Source organism: Balaenoptera physalus, assembly GCF_965194825.1.
Source record: "Balaenoptera physalus genome assembly, chromosome: 20".
Taxonomy (NCBI): domain Eukaryota; kingdom Metazoa; phylum Chordata; class Mammalia; order Artiodactyla; family Balaenopteridae; genus Balaenoptera; species Balaenoptera physalus.
The window spans coordinates 26,332,555-26,359,174 of NC_138901.1; the positions used below are offsets into that span (position 1 = coordinate 26,332,555).

Here is a 26,620-nt window from a genome sequence, read left to right on the forward strand (position 1 = left end):
CACCTTACTGCCTGTGACTAACTGGATAACTGGGGCATTAGACCACTTAACTAACCACATTATATGTAGGATGGCTTCTTAACAGCCACTAATTGCTCTAGCACATGAAAACTGGAGAGGCCCTTTTCCTTCCTTGATATTATGTAAAGGAGAGAAAATAAGAAAGTTAAATCCTATGTTTAAGAAGCAAATGCATACGTGCCCTTCACAGATAAATAGTAATTTACACAGAACTTACTGACTTCCACTGGATAACCTGACCTAAGGTGGGTACAGTTTGGCCTGCCTCATCCAAGCTGATAATCTGAGAATACTAAATGCTCTGAAAGCAATCTTTCAGCTACATTTCATTAAAAATACATTTTTCCAGTGTGTTTCCTCTGTCATCCATATAGCAAAATAGCATAGACATTGTTTTACAATTACCTCAGTATTAAATTTTCCCACACAATTGTCTGTTATGTCTCTTAGAAATCTGTATTTAATTCAAAACCAATGACATCTTTTGCCTCTGGTGAATAAAAATGGGAAAGAGAAGAGAATTCCTGTTAAGTCTCATTCCCTAAACCCAGACATTTTGACTCTATTTAAAGAGGGGCCAACTAAATGTCCTCCCTCCTGTTAGATACTTTATCTAAACACAATATGTAAGCGATAGCCTAGATTTCAAGTTATCCTTAACTTTTTTAGCACTTTAGCTTGCTCAGTTGCACCACCTTATTTGTAATCAGTTAGTCTTTGCAAGTGGCAAAACTGAGGCTCTGAAAGGTGGTGACTTGAACAAAAATCACACAAAATCTGCTGTTGAAGAGGAAATGAAATGAGGGACTCCTGAAAATCTCAGGCTGCTGCTCTGCTTATTGAATCGCTTGAGTTCTGTTGCAGTGAGACACCTCCAGTGACACATCTCCAAAATCCACATTTCACACCAGTCACTTACATCACAATAAAGCAGTGGTGTCATAAAGCATGTGTCTGTGTTGGGGGTGGGCTGGGGAGGGGGGGGCAGTCCTGCCTTTATAAATCAGTCTGAGTAAGAGGGAGTTGAAGAGAAGCAAGAAAGGAAAAAAAGAATCCAACGTATGTTTGTTATGTTCCTCCTTCTTCTTTTTTTTTTTCTTTTGTTCCTTCTCATCTTGAGAACAAAACTCTTGAATGTCAGGGACAGAGGTGCTTTAACCTTTGACCAAAGGGAAGCTCTCCCTGCAGGTCTCTCCACCAGGAGCGACTCTGGAAGGATAAATCTTGAGTGGCACTGATTTGCTAATTCCCAGAGCACCAGCAAAATCTGTGGAGCTGACTTTAGAAAAAGCAGCCATCTACATAGAGGATTATCCCTGCTACACAGCCCAGTGACTCAAACTAATTTTCTAGTTTGTGGATTACCACAGTCCCTTGCTTCCCCCTCCCTCCTGCCCAGCTATTTCATTTCCCATTAGAATTTACACAGATCGGGTAGGGAGCCTGAAACGTAAAACTAAAGAGATTTTTCTTCTTCAAGGGATTTGAATTATTCTCCCTATTTTCCTATCAAACACTGTCCAGAAAACATGTTTTTCGGTTTTTTTTTTCTTTTTCTTTTCAGTTAGTATGAATTGATGACCACCCTTTTGCAACTCTTGAGATTCAATTAGTGATATATTTTAAGATGCAGCCTATTTTGCACCAATATCTTTTCTAAATATGATGCCCCCGCCCCGCAAAAAACTATAGTATTAGAGGAAACTAAAATACAATTAATAGGCAACTATGTAGTTTATTTTCCAAATGGAGACACTTTTGAGAATGAAAGGGGGCATTATTAATAAGGATGCCATGGCCGTAGGTGTAAACCAGGATGAGTGGTCACCCTGAAAACAAGGCAAAATGGGCTGCCTAGTCACCAGGAGAGTGGGCAGTAGATAGAGACAGCCTGGTTCTCCTGGCTGATGCCTGGCAACATCCCTCCTAATGAAGTCCTCTCCCCTGCAGGCCTGGCTTGTAGGCAAACCCTGCCAACTAGGCTTTCTTTTCCTGATGCCCAGGCTGTTCCAAGAGACCTGGTGTCTCTGGCATCAAGCTGCTCGGGCGCTGGCTGGTCATCAGCAGCTGTGTGTGTTCAGTTCCCTCATGGGGCCCATCACCACCCGCCACCTGGCAGAGTGCCACTGAGGGAAGCATTTCTGTGGCACTGGGCAATAGTATGCCACTTCCCTGCCTCCTGCTACGGGAGTTAGCTCCAAGAGTCTTCTAGTGCTGGTCCTCAAAGAAGGCATCTGGGTCCACTGTAGACACTCTTAGCCTGATGGTGAGCAGCTGGGCACCTTTTATGCCCCACATGCAATCATGGAACAGAAAACAGAATACAAAACCTCCCTTTTAACCATGGTCAGGCACTGGCATTGCTCTGCCCTGAATCACCAAGGTGGCACATGCACACCACCTACATATACTGGATGCCTCCCACGGTGGGCACCCTGCTAAGCCCGTCATTAATATATTCCACCTCCAGGAAAGCACCTGCCGTCTGGAGATTTGCGACCAAAGCAGTGCATTGGAGGTTTGGCGGGAACGGGGGATTTAGAGCTTATTGCCTCATTCTATTAGTACAGGGCTTCTCAACCTGGCACTATTGACATTTGGGGCCAGGTAGTTTTATGTTCTTGGGGCACTGTAGGATGTTCAGCGGCATCTGGCCTCTACCCACTAGATGCCGGTACTACTCCCCTCAAACCCCCCACCCATTCTGACAACCAAAAATGTCTCTAGATATTGTCGAACGTGCCCTGGGAACAAAACCACCCCTGGTGAAGAACCATTGTCTCAGGGCATTTGGGTGTGCTTAGGGCCAAGTACAGAGAAACTGCCCTGCCTTCTAGAAGTCTGGGCTTTAGCTACTGGATTACAGTGACAGAAGCTTATGAAGTTGGGAAGACAGAGAGTATAAATGTCATGAATTCCTCAGGGTTTAAGAACCAGCAAGCCAGCCGCCATGCTCCACAGGGATCTGAGATTTGCTCGCCTGCATTGCTGCAAATTTGCACTACAAGAATGATGTTTTCAAATGAATAAACCAGTGCTTGCCTATTTAGAGAGCTGCATCACAGCGAGTCCCTGTGGTAACTATCCTTTTTCCTGTTTCTGTAGCAGACATCTAAAAGGGGAGCCCTGAAAGTCTCGATCAGGACTGAGTTTAACACTGTGTACTACTTCGGAGCAAGAAACCCATGTTCATAGAAACAGTGTAGAAGCAGCTGCGGTGCAAGGGCCTGCGCTGGTTCCCTGCGCTTTGTGTGGGACTGGTGTGGTGCCAGCTGCAGATCGGGGCAGAAGTGGGGAGTCAGGACAGTCATCTCGCGACTGTGATTTTCCTGGTCCTTCGTGTTAGTTTAGGGGAAAGTTCTCTCATACAAAATGACTCCCAGGAGCTCTGTCAAGAATCAAAAAAATAAAACAAAACACAACCAAAACCCACTGCCAAGAGAGGATGAGGGGTCCAGTGCCTTTGTTGTCTTTGCCTGCAGAGGCAAGACAGGAGGGCCTTCGCTGGCCCTGCTGCCAGCCAGTGCCTATCCATGCTGCCTCCCATGGGCCCTGAATCTGAGGCACCTGGAAGGGTTATTAGCAGGATTGGAACTCATCCCTCTGCTGGGACTAGATCATAATTACAGTAATTTTCTAACAGAGCTCGGCAGTAGGACTGTTTAATCAGCATCTGACTCCCTTGTGCCCCCAGCCCTCATCACTCAAGGAGAGGAGTGGGATGGCTCTTAAAGAGACAGTGCCGGACTTTCAGCACTGCTAACACATGTGCCCTAATTGGTAGAATATATCTAAGTCTCATAGCTTATAGCAGGCAGGTTGCATTGCCTCCAACGAACCACCACAGGCTCTCACTACTCTGGGCCTTCTGCTGGAGGGCTTCGGGTCAGGCTGCTGGTGGGCCTGGCTTCCCACACCAACAAGGCCACCAGGGGAAGGGACACACACAGAGCTAGAGCACTTACAAAGGATCTAACGAGCTGGCCCCTTCGAAAGGATGGTTTGAAGGAAAAAGTGCTTGACTGAAAACAGGAAGGAGGGACTTGACAGCCACAGATGATAAGAAATTTTGGCTGGTGGCTTCCCATAATCCAAAGATTACAGAAGCACCTCGTGTCACTGCCCTTCTGGGGAAAAACCCTTGAAGACTTTCAGGTAGTCCCTTCGTCCTCACACTGTAGCTTCACCATCTCGCCCTACTTACTATTCATGCCTCTTTCACTGCTGTGTCAGTACCCTTGTTCTCCTCTTTTGCTTGTGGAAGTGGACCAGGTCTCCCCTGAATGGAAGGGAAGTAAATTATTGACTCTGCTCACTGAGTCAGGAGCACTCTGTCTCCTAAAAATGTAGCACCTTTTATCCTTTTGAACATAAATGGTCCGTGTTTATTTATCTTGAGATTTGAGGTTCCAGCTTTCCAGCTCCAAATCCAGCCATTACTAAGGTGGAACTGGTTTTCCCCAATAAGTTATTTCTCTAGAAGATGCTAGGACTGGCTCCTGCTGCCCTGCTGGTAAGCCAAACGCATATCTGGTCTTTGTAGCAGTGCCCAAAACAGTTCCTTAGAGAGAAGAGGTGGGGCAGGGAGCAGACGAGAGACAGGAGCGGGGGGAGGGGAGGTGGGTTTCCAAAGCAGATTGAGGAAACCGTCAGGAAAGAAGGTATACTGGTAAAGAGAACAGGAAGAGGGACACTCACCCACAGTTCAAAGAAAGGTTACCTTGAGCCAGGTGACGTTCTCCCTGCAGAGCTGAGTCCCTGCTGGCAGAGGACCGCCCAGGGAGGTGGCTTAGGATCACTGCCCAGGCGCAACTGAGGGCGTCAGGACCTCGCGCTGTGGTTGTTATCTGCTTGGCTTTAGCTGTGCCTCAGCTGGCTACTTGCACATAAATCCGCAGAAGCCACTCCAGCCCCCGACTGAACGCTCCTGCGACCTCTGTGAGGCAGGCCAGGAGCTGGTCCGTTTCCATTACTACCTCCAACCTCACATCCTCCTGGCTTACTGCCCTCCCCACCCCTGGGGTGTTAAGAATATTCAGCAAGAACTGAGGCATGTAAACAAATTCACAAACGTGGAGCTAACTTAATGTCCAATCAGACTGTTAAAGTCACGATCACCTCCTAAGCAAAGATACCAGACAGGCTACGAGGAGCCTGGGACTTGGTGTGGCTCTAAGGCCTTAGCAGTTAGAAAACCTTGGACTGTGGAGGAGCTCTGATTTCTGAGAACAACTCTGAAAAGCTCTGCAGGGGGATTTTTTTTTTTTTTTTCCTCCTTGAATAGTGGTGGGTTTATTCTAGCTTTTTTTTTTTTTTTAATTTTTTTTGTGGGGGAAGAAAACACCTTGTTTTACAGAGCTTGGAAAGTACCTCTTACATGAATATATTCTACCACCATCTAAAAACATGCTTTTTAAAAACCATGCTCAGCTCAGTTTTCTCAGCTAGAAAACGAGTGTCATACTTGCCCTGCCCTCCTCACTGGGCACTGTGGTCCAATAAAATGATGCATATGGGGCTTCCCTGGTGGCGCAGTGGTTAAGAATCCGCCTGCCAATGCAGGGGACATGGGTTTGAGCCCTGGTCCGGGAAGATCCCACATGCCGCGGAGCAACTAAGCCGGTGTGCCACAACTACTGAGCCCGTGCTCTAGAGCCTGTGAGCCACAACTACTGAAGCCCGTGCTCCGTAACAAGAGAAGCCACCACGATGAGGAGGCTGCACACAGCAATGAAGACCCAACACAGCCAAAAATAAATAAATAAATAAATTTATTAAAAAAAAAAAAGATGCATATGAAACTTATTACGTTCACACAAGAAAACCCATCTCCTCCTACACACACACACACACACACACACACACACACACACACACACACTTCCACCAAACAAAAGGAAACCCATGAGATTGGAATCACTTATCCTGGGTAACAGGAGATGACTAGACTTGGACCACGGAACTAGCTGTCAGAAGAAAGGTGACTAGGGAATTCCCTGGCAGTCCAGTGGTTAGGACTCTGTGTTTCCACTGCAAGGGGCACAGGTTCAATCCCTGGTCAGAGAACTAAGATCCCACATGACGCACGGCACAGCCAAAAAAAAAAAAAAAAAAAAATTAGGTGACTATAAGTCAGGCACAGAACCTACTTCAAACCCAAATTCTAACCAAAAATACTTCCATTCTACAAAACAGCTCAGTAGGCCACTCCCCCCAGTAGTTCCCTATCTTCCCTACAGAGGTCATCAGCCATGGTGGCAGCCCTTAGTACACACAGGGACAGAGCAAAATGGGAGAGAGGCAGATGGCACTGCCTAGACGAAGAGGAAAATCCATCTTTGCTGTTTTTCTGGTAATTCCAGGCCCATGTTACTAGAAAAACTCTTCCCCTCTCAGGACATCTCTTTCCATGGTCTACACTCAACTCTGCACAAGACAGTGCAGGGATGGTGCCTGGCCTTAGATTAACTGAGGTGCTGTTGTATGCACTGCTGATAATGGATCATTAAAAAAGCCAAGAGTCAGAAAAATGGCATCCGTGTCTTTGAGCAGCTCCTGCTGTCCCAGCAGCCTACCCTGCTGGCAGAATTAGCTGCTGAGCACCAACTCCAGGAAGAAAAGGAGTGAACAGAAGAAGGCCAACCCAGCTTGCTGTTTTTTGGCTGAGTAGGGAATTGACACAGACCACCTCCGGCTCCTGTCTGGAAGTTTTGAAATCAGAGAGCTTCAAGCACAGCTGGGTTCACAGCTGCACCATTTGGAGCATTGGACTCATTAATATTCATGAGTCATCCCCACCAATCGGAAGAGTGGATGCCATTAGCTTAGCATCTGTCGGGTTTCTGTGAGGTTTGTGTATGGAGTTTTTTTCCCCTTTTAAATGAACTTCTTTTGACATTTTGGATTTGCCTCTGTAGGTTTTCTATCCTCGCCTTGCTCTGCTGCATCATATAAAGGAGAGACCCAGGGGAGGCGGGCAGGAAAGAGAAATGAGTCCCAGCAAGGGCTCCGCATCTGCCTGTTGACAAACTTTATTTCTCTTTCAGCACCTGGCACCTCAGACAGGCCGCGAGGATGGTAGCAGCATCAGGTAAATTATACCTAACAAGGTTCGTGCCCATAACTGTGAGAGGAGCTGGATCCTGACTCTTTGGAAGGCAATTCTTCCTCCAGTGGTGAACTTGAGCTGCACACACAACGCAGGAGAGCTGCAGTGCACGGTTCTGAACCATTATTTCCACGCTGATAAATTCATGATTTATGAAAGTAACTACTGCCAGCCCTCACTCCCTCCTCCACTGCTACAGCTTGTTAGACACCAATTGCAACAACAGTCTTAAATACTTGAATTTTATTTCAGGCCAAAACCCCTCAACTCTGCACTAAATGCCATGACAGTCCCACAGCATAGACTGGTAGTAAAAGAGCCCAGAGACAGGGTGCGATGGCCAGAGGAGGGAGGAGTGGGCGAGAAGGGGAAGAACCACACACACAAACCCAAGGGCAGAGCAGGGCAGAATGCCAGCGGCACTCATCTCATACCAGCTCTGGCTCTCAGAGGAGAGAATTATGGCAGCAGGAGGGCAGAACGCCTCATTGTCTGAAGGAAGGCGTGTTGTTCCTCATCTCCATCCCCAGAGCCCTCTCTCCAGGCAGAAACAAAGCCCCTGCACCCCACTGGATTGAACATACGGCAACACAGCAGAGGGACACGTGGTGGCTGAAGCCTGGGGGCAGGGAGCTGTTACTAAGGGAGAAGAAAAGGATTCAAAAAAGAAAGGAGCCCATGCTTACCCTGCAGAGAAGACAGACGCGTCTCCGCTTTATAACCAGAGAGACGGTGACAGCCCAGGGCATCCTTTCCAAAACAAAGCCCCTGAACCGGTCCCTTTCCTATGGCTGTGACCAAACCCTTCTCTTTCGTGGATGGCCATGAGCTATTTCACGGGTCTTGGCCCCATACAGCCAGGCCGAGGTCCTGGGATGCGCAGGAAACCCCAGTGACAGGAGTCACAGCACCGTTCCATTCAGTGGTATTAGTGGAGGAAAAGCAAGGAGGTGGGAGAATATTCACCCCCCTGTCCATGCAAGGAGGTAGGCAAGAGGTCAGCCTCCCAGAAACCAAGTGCTCCAGGGGCTGCAGCAAAAATAGAGCCAGTGGGAATACAATGACACAGGCATTTCTGTTGAACAATATTCGATGTGGCAGCTTAAAATCTGCCACCTACAGGTCCCCAAAACCAGTCACCTGAGACAGTGCTCCTAGGCCCGTTTACAAACATCTAAAGAAATTCAGCTCCCAGGAGAGTAAATATGGGGTTTGGTTCAGAACCAACAACCCCTAGGCCTTGTGCTCAACTTATAAACATCCGCACAGTGTCTATTTCTATGGAAAAAGCTTTACGAGTTGTCACCGACCTCCACGCAACCAACGCGAGCAGAGGCCATGGTAAGACACGAAGCAGCCCAGCCTCCCCACCACCGGCCTGGGACCAGCCCCACCCGAGCAAGTCTCCCGGCCCACATCTCCTTCACCCGCCTCAGAGCAGAACCCAGAGCTCCAAGCAGAGCTCACTTTTCCAAAACTGTTTCCAACTGACCAGGATCCAAACGCACTGCACGGTCCCCTCCCATGGCCCTCCTCACAGGCTGAGGAGCAGAGATTCCCTCATCAGGTGTTGCAAAACCACAGCATGACGGAAAGGAAGGAGGTGGGAGAGGGGGGCTCTCCAAGGAAGGAGCCTCAGAGTCAACAACAGGAGCCCACACCTCGAAATTGTCCTTTTCTTCCCCGGGAGGCGGTGAGAGAGAGCTCCTCCTGCCCGATCTTGGGAGAAAGCAGCAACTGGAAAAGAGTGGGAAAGGGAAACGAAGGGCATGAACAGGTAAACAAAAATGAATGGACAACAACAGGAGGTCTATCCACACAAAGAAATATTATTCAGCCGTAGAAAGGAATTAAGTGCTGATACACACTACAACACGGACACACCGTGAAAATGTACTACATGAAAGACGTCAGTCACAAAAGACCACATACTGTATGACTGACTCCGTTTCTGTGAAATGTCCAGAATATGCAAATCCATAGACACATAAAGTAGACAGTGGTTGCCAAGGGCTGGGGGTTGGGGAAAATGGGGAGTCACAGCTAATGGGCACAAGGTTTCTTTGGGGGTGATGAAAACATTCTAGAATTGACTGTGGTGATAGGTGGCTGCACAACTTCGTGAATAAACTAAAACTACTGAATTGTACACTAAAAGGGTGAACTTTATGTATGTAAATATATCTCAATAAAGTTGTTATTTAAAGAAAATGGGGGGGACTTCCCTGGTGGTCCAGTGGTTAAGAATCCGCCTGCCAATGCAGGGGACATGGGTTCGAGCCCTGGTCCGGGAAGATCCCACAGCCCATGGAGCAACTAAGCCCGTGCACCACAACTACTGAGCCTGCGCTCTAGAGCCTGCGAGCCACAACTACTGAGCCCACATGCCACAACTACTGAAGCCCACACGCCTAGAGCCCATGCTCTGCAACAAGAGAAGCCACTGCAATGAGAAGCCCGCGCACTGCAACGAAGAGTAGTCCCCGCTCACTGCAACTAGAGAAAGCCCGCGCACAGCAAGACCCAACGCAGCCAAAAACAAAAAATAAATTTAAAAAAAAAATTAATTTTAAAAAAAAGAAAGAAAGAAAGAAAAGGGGGGACTCCCCTGGTGGCGCAGTGGTTAAAAATCCGCCTGCCAATGCAGGGGACACAGGTTCGAGACCTGGTCCGGGAAGATCCCACATGCCGTGGAGCAACCAAGCCCGTGTGCCACAACTACTGAGCCTGCACTCCACAGCCCGCGCGCCACAACTACTGAAGCCTGTGCGCCTAAAGCCCATGCTCCACGATAAAAGAAGCCACCACAGTGAGAAGCCCGTGCACTGCAAAGAAGAGTAGCCCCTGCTCGCTGCAACTAGAGAAAGCCCACACAGTAATGAAGACCCAACACAGCCAAAAATAAATAAATAAAATAAATTAACTTAGGGCTTCCCTGGTGGCACAGTGGCTAAGAATCCACCTGCCAATGCAGGGGACATGGGATCGAGCCCTGGTCCAGGAAGATCCCACATGCCACGGAGCAACGAAGCCCGTGTGCCACAACTACTGAGCCTGCGCTCTAGAGCCCACAAGCCACAACTACTGAGCCCGCATGCCACAACTACTGAAGTCCGCATGCCTAGAGCCCATGCTCCGCAATAAGAGAAGCCACCGCAATGAGAAGCCAGCGCACCGCAATGAAGAGTAGCCCCCGCTCGCCGCAACTAGGGAAAGCCCGTGCACAGCAACAAAGACCCAACGCAGCCAAAAATAAATAAATTTAATAAATTAAAAAAAAAGAGAGATCTAACGCTATTTTAAAAATTAATTAATTAATTAAAAAAATAACAATGCACTTTATTTTAAAAAAAAAGTAGGGGCTTCCCTGGTGGCGCAGTGGTTGAGAGTCTGCCTGCCAATGCAGGGGACACGGGTTCGAGCCCTGGTCTGGGAGGATCCCACATGCCGCGGAGCGACTGGGCCCGTGAGCCACAACTACTGAGCCTGCGCGTCTGGATCCTGTGCTCCGCGACAAGAGAGGCCGCGATAGTGAGAGGCCCACGCACCGCGATGAAGAGTAGCCCCCCACTTGCCACAACTAGAGAGGGCCCTCGCACAGAAACGAAGACCCAACACTGCCATAAATAAATAAATAAATAAAATTTAAAAAATAAATAAATAAATAAATAAAAAGTAAAAGAAAACGGGGGTTGGGGGAGAGGATAAAGAACAAAACAAATAAGAAAGCCTTCTCTTCTTTCTCCTCAGGTTCCAATAGGAGAGCACGCTCCCCAGGGATGAGTTAGTGAAGACACAAGACCTTTGTGCATGGAATGAAAGAACCATGCACAAGGAGGCCGAGGCCCTTCTGAAAGGCCACTGACGCTGTGACCTTACTGCTTTCTCTACCAATGGACACGTCACTAGCCCAGGTTACAATAATCCTAGCCACTGGTGTCTCAAAATAGAGCACTTCAGTTACCTCTTAGGCTGGTCTCCTTTAGCCAGGTGAGAGGAGCCCCGCCTCTCTTCCTGGGCCCAGCCACAGTTTGACATAGCATAGCGAAGAATGGCATCGGAAACGGACATGGGGCTTCGGCCCTGGACACAGGCTTCTATCTCAGGCACCGAGAGCTGGCTTTGCAGGAAGAGGTGTAACTGGCTGTCTGACAGGAGGACCACACTCTGCAGGACCCTGGGGCAAACACAGGTAGGGCAACACAGAGCATCACCCCGAGCAGTGGCTCTCCCCAGCCCATCCTCTGAAGGCCTTGTGGCTTGAGTGAGCACTGAAGGCACAAGGGTGCAAGAAAGGTATCTGACACAAATGTGCCTGTATGTTCACAGGGGCCATCCTGCCCGGCACACACACCTCACCCCCCAGCCCCTCCCCAGGAGGCAAGTGCTAGCCCGCCAAGTCCACTCACTTTTCGAGAAAGTGCTGCAGACCTTGTCGTCGCTTCTCAATGAATTCATCTGAGCTGCCAAAGAAGGTTGACTTCCCAGGAAGTTCAGGTACAGGCCTGTGGGATCACATAATGTAACACGCCCAAGATAAGTAACATCCAAGACAGTCATTCCAGTCCCCGATCAAGGAAATCCCCTAAAAAGAGGCGCAAATCAATACAAACAGCATTTAATAAGGTGGCAGGGGAAGGAGACTAACACCGACTGACTGCATGCGTGTGTCAGGCACTGTAAATGTTTTAATTTAACCTTACTTCGTTTAACACTTCCCAAAACCCCATGAGAAAGATATTAGTGTCCCCAATTTAGTGGTAAGGAAATAGAAACAGAGAAGTTCAGTAAATTTCCCAGTGTCACACAGCTAGTAAGTAAGCAGCAGAGTTGGTATTTGAACCAAGTCTATGACTTAAAAACTCCATGCTGCTGGATTACACTGTTTACAAAGCCCATTCCCACCATCACCTATTACTGAAAAAGGAAGAAACTTGGACACAGAGACATGGAGAATGATGGGTCCTTCTGTGTAAATTAAGACTACCTTCTCCAGCCCTGGAAGGTCACATGCTTGGAATTTTCTAAAAGTAGTCGAGTTGCAGCAAATCATCCACAAACTCTTCAAGCCTCCCTAGCCTCTCCTGTGAAGCATGGCACATGCTTTAAAAATGGCAGGCCAGGGCTTCCCTGGTGGTGCAGTGGTTGAGAATCTGCCTGCCAATGCAGGGCACATGGGTTCGAGCCCTGGTCTGGGAAGATCCCACATGCCGTGGAGCAACTAGGCCCGTGAGCCACAACTACTGAGCCTGCGCGTCTGGAGCCTGTGCTCAACAAGAGAGGCCGCGATAGTGAGAGGCCCGTGCACCACGATAAAGAGTGGCCCCCGCTTGCCACAACTAGAGAAAGCCCTTGCACAGAAACGAAGACCCAACACAGCAAAAAATAAACAAAATAAAATAAATAAATTAAAAATGGCAGGCCAGACTAGAGGATGCAGGGTCTGTTCAGAGGAAGTTCCAACTGGCTTATTAGGGCCTGACCCATGATAATGGCCTCATCAGTCCCACATGTTAACTGGCTACGTCATCAACAGGGTCACCAGAGCATTCAGTGACCACACTGTGGTGGAATCACTGTCCTAAACTGTCTCAAGTTTTAGGACTTATTTGAAGTATGCAGGTGAGGAGTGAACAATACTGCTCTCAGTCTGTTATAACTCTGGATAGAGGTCTCTACACAAAAAGGAAAAAAAAAAAAATCACAATTTTTTATATATCAAATGGACGGGAACACCACCTGTCAAATTATTCCAGAGGCTAAAAAGCTTCTCATAACCAGTGCAGCACACTTAAAAAGCCAGCAGTACCTTTCTTTAGCCCTAGACTATTTAGCCCTATGCATGTTAAAAAAGAAAAATATTTTTCAGATTTATTTGGCTTTGTTAGGTCAAAATATTAGAAATAAGAAAGCTGTCTTACTTTTTTCACTGACTTGAAAACATAATTTAAGAATACATTTCTCAATGTCCTTAGTACCTGGCAAGTTGCCAAGTTTTTTTCATTGTAAATTCCAATTGCCAAGTAAGCACCTAAAAAGCCAGTCTCAGACACAAGAAGAAAACAAGAGCAAACTCACACTAAACCAGCGTTTCTCTGTAGCTGCTTTCTCAGCCACACAAACTCTCGGTAGCGGCGACGCACACAGGATGTCTTAGCAGTAAAAGCCTTGCTGTTGGTCTACAGGAGGCAGCACATGAAAAGGCTTTAGTGGGAAAAGCCCAAGTTCACATGAACTCCCCATCGTCACTCTCACTAAGGACCCAAGCCACCAGGCCACAGTCCTGATCGAGGGCTCCAAGCAGAGCAAGGTGCCACCAGGCAGCCTGAAAACAACTCTCAGGCAAACCCCAGGCTCTCTTTCCTCTCCTCCCTCCTTTACTTCTGTCAAAACATCCATAAACAGATTCTGCCTCAAGACTGGCCCTCAGCCCTGGAGGGTGTTGACCCCAATATCAAAATTGGATGCACTTACGTGAAGGAATATCTTATAATCCACGTAAGAATTCCAGGAGCCCTCATTCTGCACGCGGGGGTCCTGAACACGCACGGTGATCACCTCCTGGAGGGAAGAAAGTCTCCTTTAGCTTCAGCTCAGCCACACAGTAAGGCGGCCTCGACACACAGGTTGCCAGATTTTTCCACTCAACACCAATTTTCATTCATTCATTTGTTCATTTATTCATTCAATTCGGCAAATATTTATTGACCACCCTGTATGTGGCAGGCACTGTGCTAAGGCACTGGGGTAGAACAAGAACAAGAGACAAAAATCCTTGCCCTTATGAAGCTTACATTCTAGTACATTCCAACGAATGGAAAAGTTAGTGAAAATGGAACCTCATTTCCCAGTAATGCCTTTACTACTGATTTCCCTCTCCTGGCTTGACCTTGCGCTCATCAGAACCACCAAGGTATTACTCTCAGAAGAACACCACCAAGCAATATCTGAATCTCCCAAATCCCCTCAAACTTTTACCCACCTGTTCCCCGGGGACCACATGCTTACCTCCTGCTCTTGGTTCTCCAACATTCTACACCAAAAGCCCATTGGAAGAAAACATCTGATGAGGGACAGAAGACACAGGATCAATCACTGTTAGTATGCGTCTACTCTTATCTCTCTTGGCCAGGGCAAAACCCTGAAAATTTTTAATCGACGCCCCCCTGGGGAAATCCAGGCAACTTTTTTATTCTTGTGTAAAACTTAAGAGGAAGCAAAACAATTCCGCTACATGAGCTAGGTGCCAAGCTAAAAGCCCTGGGGGATTTGCCTCCCTTCTCAGACTATGGCGGGGACCCTGAACCAGGCCACATCTAGCCAAAACATGTTCAGGTCTACACACTGTCGCCTCAGGCAGCCAGAACAGGCAGGCTGAGTCATAAAACCTTTCTGCCTGAGAACTGCAGGCACAGCAGTGTCCATGGGCACACACAGCACAGCTCTCTAAGTGAGCCTAACATTGCCCCCTCCCAGCTGTTTAGAGACAACCAAAACCCCACAAACGCCTTTGCTCCTAAGTCTCTCTTTGTCTTGCTAAGCACAGTCACCGCCCCAGAGGCAGATCTCAGAGTTGGAGAGTTCCGGGGGCACCTGAGTGGGTTGCCCAGTTGTGACCTTCCCTTATCTAATCCCATCTCCAGAACCCAAGCCAATGGTTCTGATCATTTCCTCTCTCGACATGCAGTTTATACCACTGCCCAAGCACCCCACAGCTGCACAGGTCGACTCAGGATGTTTTCCGCTCCTTTGCAAAGATTCATTAAAGCCTAAGCCACTGATTTCCCCCAGTGTGGCAGTTTACATGTGCAGCAACATCGCCCACTCCAACAAGGGGACCATGAAGGCTGCAGCACAGGATTACTCAAGTCCAAAGGGGCCCATGATGTCACCTTCTGTTAAAATACAGCACTGATCTTTTTACTCCTAGAACCACTCCAACAGCATCCACTCTGGCTGCCGCCTCCACCCCATTCTCCTCTCTTAAGAGTGGAACAATAAGGTTTAATATCCCTTTCCAATTTACCTTGAAATGAAAACTGAGTTCAGCCAATATGTACTGCCAACAAATGATCCAGGCTGGCTCCTGGGAAAACAAGACTATCTCTGAGCTCTCCCTCTCCTCTCCCCATGCCCATTCACACACCCACTCATTTTTACAGTCCCACAATTAATTTTAAACACATTCTCTTATTAGTTCTGCCTTACCATTAGAAGAGTGTGTAATGAGTTTCCTTCTACTTTATGTTGTGCTAACACGGCTAACATTTCAAGAGAAGGGGAACTCATTTACACCATAAAATTAGCAGAGCACACAGCTTTTCCAGTCTTTTTCAGTACACCGGAAGGTCTCTTCACACACAGACACTGCACACAGAGATGAAGCTGCATGATATAGGACAAAATTGGGCTACACAGTCGAGCAAACTGGAAATTTTGTGATTGCAATGCCATCTTCAACAGTATTCTTGCTGACATTCTGATTTTTCAGCTGATGCAGTCACCACTGCAAAGGGGTCCTGAACTGAAAGGCGGGAAATCCCAATTCCGTAACAACTGATGTATAACATCCTGGATGTAAGCAAATGGGTGTGATCAAAAAGAGCAGGCCAACTCACTGTGAACAATCAACCTCCTAAGATTTAAACAAAATTTTTTTTTCTCTTCTCTTTTCAGGCATTTGGTAAATTGCCAGCACAGGAGCAGAGTCAAATACACTGAAGTGTCTTTCCACAAAAGTAACGATAGGAGAGATGATGACAAGGAAATCCACACACTCAGTAGAGCTCACACATCTCCAGTGCCTTGAAAGGTTTGCCAAATTCAGAACAATAATTTAGTAACTAAATGGTCATCATTCTCAGGCTCAAGAAGAGTTTGCCTAAGGCTCCGAAAGCAAGCTCCTCTCCTTTCCTTTGGGGCTTATACCACTTAGAAACAAATAGCTATAAACTGGCTTTAAAAAAAACCCTAGGACCTCCCAAGATGCTATATACTTAAAACTAAGTTTAAAGGGCACTAAAAAAGTTTCAATTGTAACTTTCCTTAAAAACAATGGAACAAACACAAAAACCTATACTTCAAGTAATAATTTCTAGCAACTACTATTCTCCATCAGCTTCCTCCCTGTAGATGCCACTCCTCAGGAGGAAATGAAGCTCATTTCTGCCCTTGGAGGGGAAGGAGGAAGTTCTTAATTTTAGCAGTATGATCTGGGAGATGCATCCATGTGTCATCCAACTAAGGATAGAGTCAGTGATCCTCTCAGCTACTTATGCAACTCACTCAGCGCTAGCTACATTTCCTGGGCCCTTTCAATCATATCTGAAGTTTCCTTTACTTTCTCCACCTGTACCAGCACCAGTATCTCCGGGTAAAATCCAGCTGTTTGCTGTTTACAAAGTAGATTCCTTGTAAAGCTTTCCTAAGTCTCAACAATTCAAGGCAGCAGTTCAAGGCTTTAGCTCCACCATTTTCACTCCCATTTAAACTACTTAAAGAGCCATGTTAAAAAAACAAATCAGGTGATAACTTTTATATTGAGCCACCGAGACTCCCATCCTTTCTTACTCATTCTTCAGCCCTGTGGTGCCAGATGGCAACTCAAAAAGCTCTCTTTCCGAAACACCCACAAGTGGTAGAAGCAGATCCCCTGTCTGACCAAGCTCTGCCTATTCTCAGCTATTCTTTGCTCCATTCTTTTGTTCATGTGTAACTTGCCAGTCTTTCCACTTGCAGGTTAAGTAACAAAGGCAACCACGATCTAGCACAAGAGCCTTCTGTGTCCCCGTAAAATACCTGCCATTACTCCTAGTCCTACTGTTTGGGTAAATGTAGCCAAACTCTTTTACTCCGGCCACACACACACACACACACACACACCCCGTATTCCTAACGAACTAGGAGCAAAAAGGCCACGTGGTCCTTATTCTCCTTTGCCTACTAAGCTTGGGGAGTGGGAAGGAAAGATGCTTTATACTTTAAAAATAAATGGAAAAGCCGGGTTTCCTTCCTTGGATCCCAAGTAAGCACCCGCCTTCATCCCGGGAGGTGAGACTGCTCGTTCCCTAGGATGGCCAGCGAGGTCGCCAACCCAAACGCCACTGCTGACTCTCAAGCCCGCAGCTTGAGCGTAGCGCCCACGCCCCCTCACCTGAGAGCAGCACCCACTCCCCGCGGCCCCGCCCACGCCCCCTCACCTGAGAGCAGCACCCACTCCCCACAGCGACACTGCCAGTGCCCCACCATACAGTAAGACTCTAGGCTTCTCCTTCCGGGTGAGCGGCCGGCGCCCCGGTGCACGACGGGAGAAGGTTGCCGGCAAGCCAATCCCGGGTGCCCAGGACGCCCGGCCCCCGCAGGCCCGGGCTCTTAGTGGCAGCCCCGCTCCCGGGGCGGAGCGCTCGACCCCGCCCAGGCCCTGGTTGCAGTCGGGATGCCCGTCTCACTTGGGACGCTGCTAGGTGAACGCGGGCGAGGGAGGAGAAGGGGATCTGACGTCCAATCCGGAGCCGCGTCCCTCCCATTGTTGTCAGGCCCAGCCAATCAGCGGCCAGGAAGCGTCCCTAGAGGTCCTAAAGTGGGTCTGAGGGCAGAGATGGTGCTGAGCGTGGGAGGGTTCTGAGCGTGGAAGCCTCGCGAAGTCTGGAGAGAGTCCCCCGGGAACTGGAACCCGTAGCTGCCAGTTCCCCGGCGGAGTTACCAAGGGGACGCCAACTCAGATTCGAAAACCAGATTGTCCGAACAAAAACCGAACTGAGGACGTTCCAGCAATCACCAGTTTCCCTTGCGATACAAGCCTAAGGAAGGATCGTGCAGCTACTTAATAAGAAAGAAATATCCGTTGACTATGATGACTTTTTTTTAATGTTGTTGAAATGCCTTTTACCTATCTGCTTAAAGATAATTTTAGCAAAGGTAATTCCAAGGAAAAAGTTATAGTCACAAATACAAGCTCTGGAGTTAGAAGACCGGGGTACAATAACCAGCACTACACTGACCATGTGGCCTTAAACTGGTCTTAAATCTTTGTCTTAGTTTCCTCTTCTGTAAGGTGGAGCTAGCTCATAAGGTAAGGTGCACGTACCACAAAGCAGCTTTTCTCAAACGTGTTGTTCTCAGGATCCTTTTACATTCTTACAAAAGATTAAGGACCCCAAAGAGCTTTTGTTTATGTGGGATGTTCACCGGATTAGAAATTTAAATTGAGAAATTAAAAAACATTTATTAATTCTCCTAAAACTAATAATTAACCATTACATGTGAACATAATATGTTTTATGAAATACAACTACACTTTCCAAAAAAAAAAAATTGAGTAGAGTGGCATTATATTACAATTTTGCAAATCTCTTATGTTTGGCTTAATAGAGGACAGCTGGATTCTCATATTTGCTTCCCCATTCGCTCTGTTATGCTGTTGTTTTGGACTAAGAAATGCAGAAAATCTGGTCTCGCACAGATACATAGCCGGAAAATGGAGAAGTATCTTTAGCCTTCTCTGATAATTGTGGATACTCTTCTTTTTTAATCCAAAAATGTCATATTATTAGTCACTCTCTGAGCTGTTACATGGGAGCAAGTGGGGTGTGCATGGGGACCGTTGACGGCAGGGGCCTCCGGGTTGCCAGGGGTAAGTACCAAGCTCACACTGGACACCAGGCTGTCTACCAGATTGGAGAGATGAAGGAGTTTGGAGAAATTTGTCATTTTATCTGGAACGATCTGAGGGAAGGTCCTGCTGCCAAGTCTTGGAGCCAGCCATGCCTTTCACCTCCAATTCGTGTGAGATGCCGTGGGTATCCACACAGGTGGCCCCAATGGTTCTGTGCTGAAAAGAAAGTTACTATTTCCCAGATGCTACTAACAGTGGAAGAACTACAGGAAAGGTTCCGTGGTGATGGCAGTCAGGTGGGCCCCTGCAGAAGGCTGTCAGGTGAGCATGAGCACCTGTGGGGTGTGGGGTGCCAGTGTCCTCCTCCTCAGAGGGAGGGCAGCCAGGAAGTCATGAAACTCATCTAAGAAGTGTTCTGGATACAGAACTTACTCTAGGCCCCGCTTGGGATGGGGCAGTTTGTTTACTAACTTGCAAGTTACTTCTCAGATTGCTCAGCCATTTCATTTGGAATCACTTTTTTGGAATTGAGGGATCAAATTTTCCGACTGAAAGTATCTCATTCATTAGGGCCAGCCAGAGACCTTTTCAGCATTCTTCCAAACTTGGAGAATGCAGGGAGTGTCTAGCCTCCAGCCACTCTCAGTGGGTCTTGCCCACCCCATTTCCATTTTGCTTTTGTTAGAGGCAAGAGGGAAGTTGGCCATTGTCTGCTTAGGGCTAGAAAGCATCAGGCTGTTCCTGGAATCTCTATTCAGTTGGAAGAGTGGGACAACCCCACTGGGTACCACAAGGTCAGTCTTGATGTGGAAGGCCCCACTGATGGTGGCTGATTTCTAAGTAGGAGGGCAGTCGGTGCAGGGGGTGTGAGCCTCTATGCTCCCCACCCCTGAGCAGCTCTTTTAAACATCTTATATGCTCAGGATTCACTTAACAAGTTTAAAAAAAAATCAGGGACTTCCCTGGTGGCGCAGTGGTTAAGAATCCGCCTCCCAGTGCAGGGGACACGGGTTGGAGCCCTGGTCTGGGAGGATCCCACATGCCACGGAGCAATTAAGCCCGTGCACCACAACAACTGAGCCTGCTCTCTAGAGCCTGCAAGCCACAACTACGGAGCCCAAGTGCCACAACTACTGAAGCCCACACGCCTGGAGTCCATGCTCCGCAACAAGAGAAGCCACCACAATGAGAAGCCTGTGCACTGCAACGAAGACCCAATGCAGCCAAAAAAAATAATATAAATAAATAAATAAATAAAATAAAAAATTTGTAAACAAACAAACAAACCCTGCTGCGGGGCATAGGTGCCAAGGAAGAGAAGTATAGAATTTCAGGGAGAACAGAAACTTGCTCTGGACTCAGCGCTCTTTCGTGGCAGAAAGAGATGTCTCTAGACCCTATAGATTCACAGTAGAAAACCATAAGCAGGTTTGGAAAAAAGAATTCCCTTCCTCACACCGAAGTTTTCAGTAAAAGAACAGATCTTTTCTTCTCTCTGGAGGCTGGCTTTTTTCAACTGCAAGGCTGGTACTGGCAGGTCCACCATCAAGGGGGAAATAGATATCCTTAACATTCCTCAGGATCGCATCTCCACTCTGGCTGGAAGAGCTCAGTCCCTGTGGGCTCTTGACATTGCCCAGAGCTCTGGAGACGTGTTCGTCCACTATGCTGCTAGCTGCTAATGTCCCCTTGGAAATAGGTGAAAAGGACACAGCAGGAATTCCATTCAATCTTGATAGGGCTTTGCATCTGGACAGCGGTCTTCCTCACTTCTTCCATCGTGACACGGGGGAGCGCTTAATTCTCTACCATCAGCAGAGACAGAGCAAGATGCTATGGCCGGGCAAAAGTGCGTTTTGATGGCCAGAGCTGCGAGAGCTGCTTGAGCCACTTTAAAGCAAAGCAGCTCAGTGCTGACCCAAGCAGGGACTCTGGATACTTTTATTTGATACTAGCAAAACTCAAGAAATGATAGATTCTTTTTTAAAAAAATATTTATTTATTTGGCTGCGTCGGGTCTTAGTTGCGGCATGGGAGATCTTCCATTGCCACGTGGAGGATCTTTAGTTGCGGCATGCGGGATCTATTTCCCTGACCAGGGTTCGAGCCCGGGCCCCCTGCATTGGGAGCATGGAGTCTTAGCCACTGGACCACCAGGGAAGTCCCTATTCAGTATTTTAAAAATCACATTTATTAAAATCATCACTGATCTCATCCCTCTTGTGAAGCCGTCAAACTCACTGGTGGATACCACATTTTCCTGTAGGATCAGAAAAGTTTTCCCTTCTTTTCTAGGTTCTTTAGCTGGTCCGCTAATTAAATTGAAGTAAGATAAATTAACAGGAGAAAATACAATTTCGTACTTAGAGGAGCTCCATAAAAATGAGACCCAAGGGCAAGTTAGGCAATTGAGACTTATATGCCATCCTGAGCTGAAGACTGGGATAGGGGCCTGGGGCTTCAAAAGGGGGAGGGCAATTCACAGGACTAGAAGAAGAGCAGATGTTTGGTAATTAGAAGTTTGCCCAACCATGCTGGTAAGTCTTTCAGATAAAAAAGTTATCCCTGGTCGTAGCTCTTTTTCTGATACAGACCCTGTATCTAAATTCTATTAGGTAGTTAGGGACAGGTAAAAGTTTTTCCTAAGTCTGCTGGGTGTTACTGCCTTCAGCTCGAAATAATCCACATGCCAAAGTACCATATTTAGGGGTGGCATATTCTGCTCCCCTTCAGCACATATTCTAAAATGATAATTTTTGCTTGAAAGCTCAAATTTTATCATTGGCAGAAATACTTTCTTTTCCTTAAAGTGACAGTTTCATTTCATTCAAATACCCAAGTCGAATAACCATAGTTTTTGTCATTCTTTCCCACAAAATGGTATTCTATGAAAAAAAGCAGCTAGTTCAATTCACACATCTCAGACAATTGTACAACTGTGTACTTCAGTAATTCGCAGAAGTGCTTTATGTACATGTCACATTTCATCATATAGAACATTAAAAGACACATACTCTAGGAGAGAGATTTCATAAAACTAATCATTTGTACTGCTTCATCAAGGATAGTCTTAAGTGGGACTTCCCTGGTGGTGCAGTGGATAAGACTCCGTGCTCCCAATGCAGGGGCCCTGGGTTCGATCCCTGGTCAGGGAATTAGATACCACATGCATGCCACAACTAAGAGTTTGCATGCCACAACTAAGGAGACTGACTGCCACAACTAAGGTGCCCACGTGCTGCAACTAAGGAGCCTGCCTGCCGCAACTAAAACCTGGCACAACCAAATTAATTAATCAATTATTTTTTTAAAAAAAGGATAGTCTTAAGTGAAAGTGGCTTCTTAATTCTTTTACTGCCTAGGTGTGGCAGTGAAGAATACAAGTACAGGGACTTCCTTGGTGGCACAGTTGTTAAGAATCTGCCTGCTAACACACGGGACACAGGTTCGAGCCATGGTCCCGGAAGATCCCACATACCACAGAGCAACTAAGCCTGTGCACCACAACTACTAAAAGCCTGCACTCTAGAGCCTGCGAGCCACAACTACTGAGCCCGCATGCTGCAACTACTGAAGCCCGCGCACCTAGAGCCTGTGCTCCACCACAAGAGAAGCCACCACAATGAGGAGCCCGCACACCGCAGCGAAGAGTAGCCCCCGCTCACCACAACTAGAGAAAGCCTGCGCAGCAATGAAGACCCAACACAGCCAAAAATAAATTAATTAATTAATTAAAAAAAAAAAAACAACAAGTATAGTACAAGTTGGCGCCACACTGCCTTGATTCATCCTAATATGCCAGCAGTTTCATCCACTTTTACACAATCAGTGAAAATACCAACACAATGAAAAAGAGCAAATAATGTCTTAATATCATTATGAAAATAGTTTTGACCATGCAGACTCCCTGAAGCCATCTTAGACACTCCCAGAGTGTGTGGACTATACTTGGAGAACCACAGAATATATCTGTAGAATATATCCACTCATTCAACAAACATTTATTGAGCCCTTTCTACGGTCTAGGCACTATTTTAGGCATTAAAAGTAAAGCAGTGAGCCAAATAGGAAAGTACCCTGATCTGCTGGAGCTTGACTCAATAAGTGTTTTAAAATAAATTCATTAAATAACTTTAATGAAATATAGGTTTCACAAATAGGCAGTGCCCCATCTCTGGCTCATTTTTTCAACATTAATTTCTAATACTTGATAATGGGGCCCATCTTTGTTGCACTTGAAATGCTAGCAAATCACAGCACTCCAAGCAGTGATCCCTTCACTCACGTGAGAAAAACCAATCAATGTCAGGGGTATGGGTGCATGATTTGAGAAGTATAGGTAATTAGAGTTCAGTTACTACCTGGAAGTCACATGAGAATCAGACTGACCAGGGGAGGTAAGAGAGACAGATCGCTCTTAAGTATATTTGCCTTTTAAAAGAGAATGCTTGTTAACCCCAAATGAATAAAAATCTTTAACAATAGAATCTCAAGTAGTAGTCAAAATGAAACAAAGACTCTCATACCCATTAGGATGGCTGCTATCAAACAAAACAAAAAACAAGACAACAAACGTGTGAGGGTATGGAGAAATTGGAACTGTTGTGCACATTTGGTGGGAATGTAAAATGGTGCAGCCACTGGAGAACTATGGATTTCCTCAAAAAATTAAAAATAGAATTACCAATGATCCAGCAATTGCACTTTTGGGTGTATAACCAAAATAATTGAAAGCAGGGTCTGGAAGAGATATTTGTACACCCATGTTTACCTAAAACCTGGAAGCAACCCAAGTGCCTAACAACAGATGAATGGATAAGCAAAATTTGATATATACAAACGGTGGGGGCTTCCCTGGTGGCACAGTGGTTAAGAATCCGCCTGTCAATGCAGGGGACACGGGTTCAAGCCCTGGTCCGGGAAGATCCCACGTGCCGCGGAGCAACTAAGCCCGTGCGCCACAACTACTGAGCCTGTGCTCTAGAGCCTACAAGCCACAACTACTGAAGCCCGCGCGCCTAGAGCCCGTGCTCCACGAGAGAAGGCACTGCAATGAGAAGCCTGTGCACTGCAACGAAGAATAGCCCTACTCGCCGCAACTAGAGAAAGCCCATGTACAGCAATGAAGACCCAACGCAGCCAAAAATAAAATAAATAAAATAAATAAATTTATTATTTTTTTAAATGGGACATTCTTCAGCCTTAAAAAGGAGGAAATTTTGACGTATGCTATACTATATGTCCATATGAATCTTGAGAACATTATGCTTATGAAATAACCCAGTCACAAAAAGACAAATACTGTATGATTCCACTTATATGAGTACTTAGAGTAGTCAAAATCATGAGACAGAAAGCAGACTAGTGATTGCCAGGGCCTGGAGGAAGGGAGGAATGAGGAGTTATTGTTTAATGGGTATAGTTTCAGTTTTACACGATGAAAAAAGTTATGGAGATGGATGGTGGCAATGGTTGCACAACATTATGAATGTATCTAATTTTTTTTAATGTTTTATATATTTTACCATAATTTTTTAAATTGTGGAAAAAATTAAACAAAGAATTTCAGACAGTGCAGAGGAAAATGTTTTATAAGTCCTGTACTTCCTCCACTCCTTAAATCACATTTCAGAAGCAGCTATCTACTGTACTTAAAATAACTACTGTGTACTGAGGGCCAGCTATGTGCCATTCCCTTTACACATTACTGTGAATCCTACAGAAATGCTGCATGTTAGGTCTTAAATAATACTTTCATATTTTAGATTTTCATGGAAGCTGCTGAGGCTCAAGAAGTTAAGCGACTTGTCCAAAGTTACACAGCAGGCAAATAATAGAGACAGAATTGAATCCAGTTCAGCCTGATACCAAGTCCTTGTTCTTTTTTGCAACATCACACTTCCTCCTTTCCCCTAATTTCTGTGATTTTGGAAACTTCATATGACAGACATATTTCCTGTTAGGCATGAGCAATGTCACTTCGAATGTTGTCTTGAGCAAGATCATTATGACTGAGTTGCCATTACCCTTAGAAAGAAAAGAAACCCTGAAGGTCTGAATAGTTTAAAATGTCATCATTCTTATGGGAAGAGAAAAGAACTAAATCCATTTAATCCCAAAAGACTTTCAAAAAAGATTTTGTTAGTGCAGAAACTTGGAGGCTTGAGAGTTTGACATCCATCCCTGGCAGAATTCCAGAACAGATGATTAACAAGAGAGCTCTTAGTTGATTGCAGATTAGCATAAACCGGTGTCGCTCTGCTACCTAAAAAGAGAAGGTGACCTTTGACTCACTTAATTCAAGAATGATGTAGAGCACCAGGGCCATGATGGCTCCCTCTACTTTGAAATATGCTTATAAGAGGCAGAATTTAACAAACTAGATGTGCTAGATCTGAAACTGTTGTTCTATGATATACAGTTTAAGAAAATGGTGACATTTAGCTTAGAAAAGAGAGACCTTAAGGAACATGAAGGCGGAATTTCAATACTAGAAGTACAATATGAAAGAGGAATTAGGTTAACAGAAGAGAACTGTGTGCTGCTACAGAAGCCAGAAGTAAGGAAATAGGTGGCATTTACATGGGGAAGCAGAATTCAGCTCAGTATGAGGAATTGGGGATAACAGCATTTTATGCAGGCAGAAATATGGTTTTGGAGTTAGAAATAACATCAAATCTTGATTCCAACACTTTCTTGCTGAATGCCATTGGACAAGTTACACAGCCTCTGAGACTTTTCTGCAAAATGGAAATAGCAATTCCACCTTCCGGGGTTGATGTCAGGATTAAATAGCATTAATCAAGGACTTAACAAAATTCCTAGCTAGTAGCTAATAGTATTACAACTAAGTTTCTCATCATTAAAATTATTAAAAACAGAATAGGGCACTTCAGGAGGGAACAAATAGATGAATTTTTGCCTCTTCATGGACACCCAACCCAAAAATGTCTCCAGAACTGCCTCTTCTCTGCTCTCACAGCTCTTTTAGCAAAACTCTTTTATGATATTGCTGGGCTGGGTTTCTTACATGGCAATTCTCCAGAATCCTGCACAGTACCTGGCTCAGCAAAACTGTTATATAAAGGCAGACTCCTGCATTCTGGGGTGGAGCGCAGTAGACTAGTTGCCTTTTTCCTTTCCCTCTGATTAGGAGGATGTTTGAATTCCAGGTAAGGGGGAAAACATCACCTTGGTGGTAGAAGTTCTATTTAGTTCCTGATTGGATAAGGAAAAGTAGAGTAAGGGGGGAGATCGAAAAACCCTTCAAATCTGATGTGAAGAAAAGAGATGAAGGAACTCTTGATCACCTACATTTTCTGTCAGGTAGGAGAAGAACATATTAATTCATTTAATCATTTAGTCAACAAATGTTGATTGACTACTGTAATGCTAGGGATTGACTACTGTATGCTAGGGGCTGTACTGGGCCAAGGTTTCTGCCCTTACTGGAGTGGTGTTTTGAGTCCAAGAGAGAAGACAGACATGACAATAAAGTGGGGTGAATATTACGATGAGACCAAATTTCCACATGAGCAGGTTTGGGGACAGCAATCTAGTTGATATTAAAAGAACTAGAACACTTGTCTCAAAGAATAAGAAACATGTTTTTTTGCCTATTTCTGTGTTTCTTTGGGGAGGCTGGGTGAGGGAGGGGTGTTCATGGATAATGGGGGTTTTGGCACTAAAGCCACCCATTGGTGCAGCCAATGAGATACCATGATGACACCTACCAGGCGGACCTAACCTAGCCTAAGGGGTCAGGGAAGGCCTCGAAAGGGAAGTACTGTAATCTCAACGCCGAGAAGTAGGAGCCTTACAGAGATCTGGTGAGAAACCTGTTATAAGATTCAAAATTTTCAAGGATGTGAACTGTC

At 46.1% G+C, this 26,620-nt stretch overlaps 1 protein-coding gene across 19 annotated transcripts in view; it reads right to left on the reverse strand.

The window, feature by feature from the left end:
* SNX11 (sorting nexin 11) overlaps positions 1 to 17,570 on the reverse strand; it is a 52,182-nt gene extending 34,612 nt beyond the window's left edge. For 5 of the 19 annotated variants that reach the window (XM_082441772.1, XM_082441786.1, XM_082441771.1 and 2 more), the window contains exons 1-8: positions 17,329 to 17,401; positions 15,156 to 15,215; positions 14,138 to 14,192; positions 13,604 to 13,690; positions 13,208 to 13,308; positions 11,539 to 11,634; positions 11,094 to 11,306; positions 8,622 to 8,866 (exon numbers count right to left, since the gene is read on the reverse strand). In XM_082441772.1, the coding sequence (XP_082297898.1) occupies positions 8,622 to 8,866; positions 11,094 to 11,306; positions 11,539 to 11,634; positions 13,208 to 13,308; positions 13,604 to 13,690; positions 14,138 to 14,179 (784 nt within the window). In that variant the 5' untranslated portion in view covers positions 14,180 to 14,192; positions 15,156 to 15,215; positions 17,329 to 17,401. The other 14 variants (XM_082441780.1, XM_082441781.1, XM_082441770.1 and 11 more) reach the window with 14 other exon arrangements.
* Between the last annotated feature and the right edge of the window lie 9,050 nt (positions 17,571 to 26,620).